At 39.4% G+C, this 6,146-nt stretch overlaps 1 protein-coding gene across 1 annotated transcript; it reads left to right on the forward strand.

The window, feature by feature from the left end:
* Window positions 1-1,134: 1,134 nt before the first annotated feature.
* On the forward strand, window positions 1,135-4,006 carry LOC106336890 (receptor-like protein 12). Its single transcript, XM_013775858.1, has one exon. The coding sequence runs from the start codon at window positions 1,367-1,369 to the stop codon at window positions 3,971-3,973; it is 2,607 nt and encodes an 868-aa protein (XP_013631312.1). The 5' UTR covers window positions 1,135-1,366; the 3' UTR covers window positions 3,974-4,006.
* The last annotated feature ends 2,140 nt before the right edge of the window (window positions 4,007-6,146 follow it).

The following is a 6,146-nucleotide window of genomic DNA, read 5'->3' on the forward strand; positions in this document are numbered from 1 at the left end:
TGGCCAGCTTATTTATCCTGCTATACAGCCGGTAATACGGTCAAACAAAGATTATGGGTTTCAATCCTTTAGTCAATCCGGATTTAAGGCCGGATCAAAATAGGAGAAAGGGGAACCGATTTTAAGGCTTGCTAGCGAAAAGGGGTTTATGATTTTCTCTAATATCTTTTATAATTTCAAATAGTTCTTAGAAACAAGATTCATATAGATCTTAGATTATTAATAAGTTTTATAAGTTTTTAGAGATTCTTAGATCTTTAGAGATTCAAATAATTTTAGAATCAAGATTCATATAGATCTTAGATTCAAGATTAATATTTGTGATAATTTTAGATCTATAGATTTTTATAAGTTTTATGATTCAAATAGATCTAATAATCAGGATTCAGATATGTGGTGTTCTTAGATTTTATGGATAGATTAGTTTACCTTTTAGAAAACACCAAATTGATCTGAATGGACCACCGTGAAAGAAAGCTAATCCGCGGATGAGCTGGTTGAGAGAGAGGTGGAGGAGCTGGCCGGAAAACCGTGAGAGGGATAGACTTGGCCGGCGGAGCAAGGCTGAGGGCCGGAAGAGATGGCCGGAAAAGAGATGATCGCCGACGGATGGGATTGCTCGGGTGGAGAGAGACTCGTGCTGATAACGTGTTAAGATTTGAGAGAAGATTTGTGAGAATGTGTTGTATATTTCTTATTGCTTACACCACTATATATAGTGGTTCATACAAGGGAGAGTCAAAGGGAGAATTGATTACAAAGATACTCTACATAATGACATGGTCAAACTCATAAAGACATAAGGTTGAATGGGTCTGCCATGTGGCTGAATGTAAACCTCCAATGGACTTTAGTCTTGAACTTGTATGGTCTAGGTTATGGACTATCCACTTCATGATTCATAGCATATCTATTATTTTGAAACATATGGAGTAATTCATGGGCACATGTTTATTCTTTATTTATATCTTTATACAACGGGCTTGCCTATGTTAACTGTTTGGCCGAAAGGAGTGTGTATGCAGAACTGAGGAAACTACTGTATGACATTTGACTCTGTTCAAGCTGTTAAAGTTATATAACATATTGTGACTTCCCTTTTTCTGGTTAATTATGGATTTTCCTTGAACATTTTACGGAATACCAGCGACGTCGAAGAAAATCTTCAGGCTACTTGTATCGTTTGGGCAATTTCTTATTGTTACTTTTCCTGAGTGCTACCATACTTTCTCTTAGTGGTACTTTTTCCAAGTGGAGACTACTTGGTGGAGCATTCATATCGAAATCTTATCTTGCTGGGCATATAATCTTCAATCTTCCATTCTTTCACAGAAAACAAAAACAAAAGAAAGAACAAATAGACTTTATGATGCATTCTTGTAGCCAAAGGAGGAGGATGATACGGAGCTTGTGTTTAATCTTCTCTCTTTGTAACTCCGTACTTGTTTTTGCTTCTCACGCTAAGCACTTGTGCCGTCCAGACCAGAAAGAGGCTCTGTGGGAGTTCAAGAGCGAGTTCTACGTCCACGGGTTCCACTCTGATGGTACGCCAGTTGATAAGAAGACAGAGAGATGGAAGAAAAACATTGATTGCTGTTCTTGGGATGGTATCTCGTGTGATCCTAAGACGGGTAAAGTCGTTGAGTTAGACCTCACGGACAGTTTTCTCAACGGCCCTCTGAGATCTAATAGTAGCCTCTTCAGACTACAACATCTTCATATTCTGAATCTTGGCTCAAATAATCTTTCAGGTATTCTCCCTGATTCCATCAGCAACCTCAAATATTTGAGGGGTTTAAGTCTTAGTGGTTGCAGTTTCTATGGACAGATTCCTTCTTCACTCGGAAATCTTTCTTTTCTCACCAATCTTGATCTTTCTCATAATGATTTCATCGGTGAACTACCTGATTCAATGGGTAACCTAAAGCAGCTAACAGATCTGGGACTTGACCATAACAAGATCAGTGGAGACTTTCCCCACGTGCTACTCAATATGAGCGAGCTCACTCAGATCGACATTGGCTCTAACCAGTTCGAAGGTATGCTCCCAGATAACATGAGTAGTCTCTCCAAACTGGTCTATTTTGATATAAATGAAAATTCATTTTATGGATCTATTCCGCCATCTCTCTTCATGATCCCTTCATTGATTCAACTTTACATGGGAAGAAACAGCTTCAGTGGTCCTCTTGAGATTGGGAATATCTCTTCACTATCTACGCTTGGTTTTTTAGCACTTGGAGAAAACAATTTCAATGGACCAATCCCAAGATTTATATCAAAGCTAGTTGGCCTCTGGTATCTTGACCTCGCATTATGGAACACGGAGAAGGGAAAGGTTGATTTCAGCATCTTCTTGCACCTCAAGTCACTTACGTTCCTTGACCTCTCTTATATAAATACAAGAAGCAGAGTTGACTTGAGTCTTTTCTCAGATCTCATGTCACTTGGTTATCTGGATCTTTCAGGGATTAATTTGAAGGTCAGTCCAACTCTCCACCTTCTCTCACCCATAGAAATATTGACTTTATCATCTTGCAACATTGCTGAGTTCCCCAAATTTCTAGAAACGCAAACGAGTTTGTCATATTTAGACATTTCTGCCAATCAAATCAAAGGTCAAGTACCAAAGTGGTTATGGAGACTCCCGCTGCTGAGGTATGTAAACATTTCTCAGAATTCATTCACTGGTTTTGAAGAATCAGCGGGTATAATTCAACGAAGTGAAATACTACTTCTTGATATAAGTTCAAACACATTCCAAGATCCTTTTCCTTTGTTACCAAACTCTACAAAGTTCTTTTTAGGCTCCAACAATCAGTTTTCAGGAGAGATCCCTAAGACAATATGCAAGTTGGCTTCTCTTGATACACTTGTTTTATCTGATAACAACTTCAGTGGTTCCATTCCCCGGTGTTTTGAGAATTTCAGTACCAAGCTTTCAGTCATGCATCTTCGGAACAACAGTCTATCTGGTACTTTTCCGGAGGAATCTATCGGTGATCACTTGAAATCACTTGATCTTGGTGGTAACCGCTTATCAGGAGTACTTCCCAAGTCTCTGATCAACTGCACCCGCCTCGAGTTTCTGAATGTGGAAAACAACATGATTAATGACACGTTTCCATTCTGGTTGAGACTTCTTACCAACCTACAAGTTCTTGTCCTTCGTTCTAACGAGTTCCATGGGCCCATATCTTCTCCTGGATTTTCTTTGAGTTTTCCCAAATTGAGAATCTTTGATATTTCGAAAAATCGTTTCACTGGAGTTTTGCCATCGTGTTACTTTGCTGGTTGGACTGCAATGTCATTGGTCATAGACATTGTAGATATTATGCCGAGTAGGTTTGAGGGGCGTGACTCTGGGAACTTGTATAACTCAGTGTCTATGACGGCAAAAGGACTGGTGATGGAGCTGGTTGGTAGTGGTTTCACAATCTACAAAACTATTGATGTCTCTGGAAACAAACTCCAAGGAGATATTCCCGAATCCATCAGTTTACTCAAGGAGCTTATTGTGCTCAACATGTCAAACAACGCTTTTACAGGCCACATTTCACCATCTTTGGAGAACTTGACCAATCTACAATCATTGGATCTTTCTCAAAACCGATTGTCTGGAGAAATCCCACCAGAGCTTGGAAAGCTCACATTTCTAGCGAGAATGAACTTCTCTTACAACATGCTTGAAGGTCCAATACCACAAGGCACTCAAATTCAAAGCCAAAGTAGTTCTTCTTTCGCAGAGAATCCGATGCTCTGTGGTGTCCCTCTCCAAGAAACATGCGGCAGAGGAGACGACGCAACGACTCAAGAGCAAGAAGATGAAGATGGAGAAAAGGATCAAGTCTTGAGCTGGGTTGCAGCTGCAATAGGCTATGTACCTGGTGTGTTTTGTGGAGTGGTCATCGGCCATATTCTGAGTTCATATAAACGTGACTGGTTCATGAAAATCTTTCACTCTTTTGCTTAATATAAGCATCAGTTGCATGATGATATCTACTTATATTATAATCATGTCCATGCCGCTTTTTTAAATAATAATGTAATGTCGCAAAGAATTTGTTATGCAAATTAAGTTTTATGGAGAAAGGGTTACAATAGATTGCTTGTTTTCAAATAGCGTAGAATCATTTTCTTTCATTAAGAGTTGTGTATTATCTAGGGGAAGACCGTCTCAGGGTACGTTTTCACACTTTTGCTTCTAAAAAAAATATCACTTTTTGCTTCTCTTAACTAATCTTCTTTTGCTTCACTTTTGCTGCTCAACTAGAAAATTATGCATGGATCTATTAATCAGGATTGCACTAAGCTTGAAAGATCACCATCCTCTATATATATTGGCTAGCGGCTTTCGCAGTTATGCTTCTCTTGTGTAACGTTTCATAGCACCATATCCTCATAGACCCATTAACTAGTCATCCACAATGGATTAACTATTAAGTAATGGTTCGACCCAATTATCTCCTTCGAGTTTACAGTAATAGTTTTTTTTAATGGACATAATCTACCAAGTATATATATTCGTTTAACAGAATTTTCTTGGTAAAATTCGTTTAAAAAACTTATTAACGTACTCTAAATAAAAAGTTATAATTTGTGGTCTATTTCAACTTTTTGATAAAATTTTGAGAGATTTAGATCTAGTTTAGTTGCATTGGTGTTTTTCACTTCCAAATCAGCTCTATATATTTCCTTATACCGGGAAGATTTGGGCCGAAATCCATAATCATTTAGTCCGAAACCACAATCTTTATATATAAAGAAATGTTGCTTCTCTCCTGTGATGTCACCTAGGATCCAGGTCAGAAAGTCGAAAGTTTTGGGCATGACACGTGTCACCGTCGACCAAAACGCATCACTTCATTTAATCAAAATTGTGACCGGCTTAGATGTGGGCTTCGCATGAAAATTGTGTATGTGGCCTGACAAATGGATTTTGTCTGCAGCCCTAATTCTAAAGACGTGAAGCCATGGAGTTCTGATCCTCTCTCCGTTCTACGGCGGCGGTGCAGTGACACGGCGGAGTTTATGGAGGGGTTGTGTGATATGAATCTTCGTGAAGAAACTTTGGGTCAGGCTAGCTCTGTTCGTGTCGTTTCGCCTCATGTTCTTCTCCTCCGAGACGTTATGTGATATATTGATTTATAGCCATTGACAACTTTCTTAAATTCGTTGACCCACTCCACGCACGATTTATCATTAAATGCATCTCCTCTCTCTCCAAGCTGTGGATCTCCAGCTATAAAAAGGTGAATCTTTATCCCCTAAAACATCATCCGCACAAATCCTAATCGTTTTAATCATCTCTGTTTCTAGAGTGGTTGTTTTATCTCGGAGGTGAACTGGACTGCGGGAGCAGTGGAGATGCGGCCTAAATAGATTGCAGGATGTCCTTATGGCAAGACAAGCAAAGACCGAGCCAAAGATGGAGGTGATTCCAATGTCTGCGGCGGTGACATTAAGATTATCTCGGATAACTGGAAGGACGGGTGGAGAAACAAAAGAGGAATCGAAGCAACATAGGAACTAAAACCATAAAAGGTGAAAAGCTCTCATGTAAGGCTTGCGACGGAGATTAGCCAGAAAGTTGTGGATTCATTCACTGAATCTTTCAGTAGCGGCTCCTCCTCTTGGACCTCCACCAGCACCAAGATTATGGTTAGCGAGTGAAAGTGCAGCGAGTGAGGTGAGTACACTCTGTTTTTTTTCTATTAAACATTTTTGTAAGCTCAGTAGCAATAGTGTTTCTTTGTTGTTGGTATTTAACGAGTTTATGTTATTGATGAGTAGATATGTGGAATATGTTCTTAACCGGTATTCAAGAACTTAATTATCTATCAAATGCAGGGAAAATGATCAGCTTTCCAAATACGGAGACACTAAAACAGCCCGGACCGTAATGCTAGCAAAAGTAAAGAAACTAATCGAAGCAACTCCTCTTTTTCGTGACAAATTGACGTTCCCTGCATTAAGATCTACGAAACTGCGGACTCTCATTAATCAAAGGTGTGTTTCTTTTTTCCTCATGATGATAGAACATGTTTCTGGATTCATTGTGCACATGTTCTCTTGCAGTCTTAACTGGCAGCACCAGCTGTGCAAAAATCCTAGGCCAAACCCAGTTATTCACAGACCACACATTT

This window comes from Brassica oleracea, chromosome C4, assembly GCF_000695525.1.
Source record: "Brassica oleracea var. oleracea cultivar TO1000 chromosome C4, BOL, whole genome shotgun sequence".
NCBI classification, from domain to species: Eukaryota; Viridiplantae; Streptophyta; class Magnoliopsida; order Brassicales; family Brassicaceae; genus Brassica; species Brassica oleracea.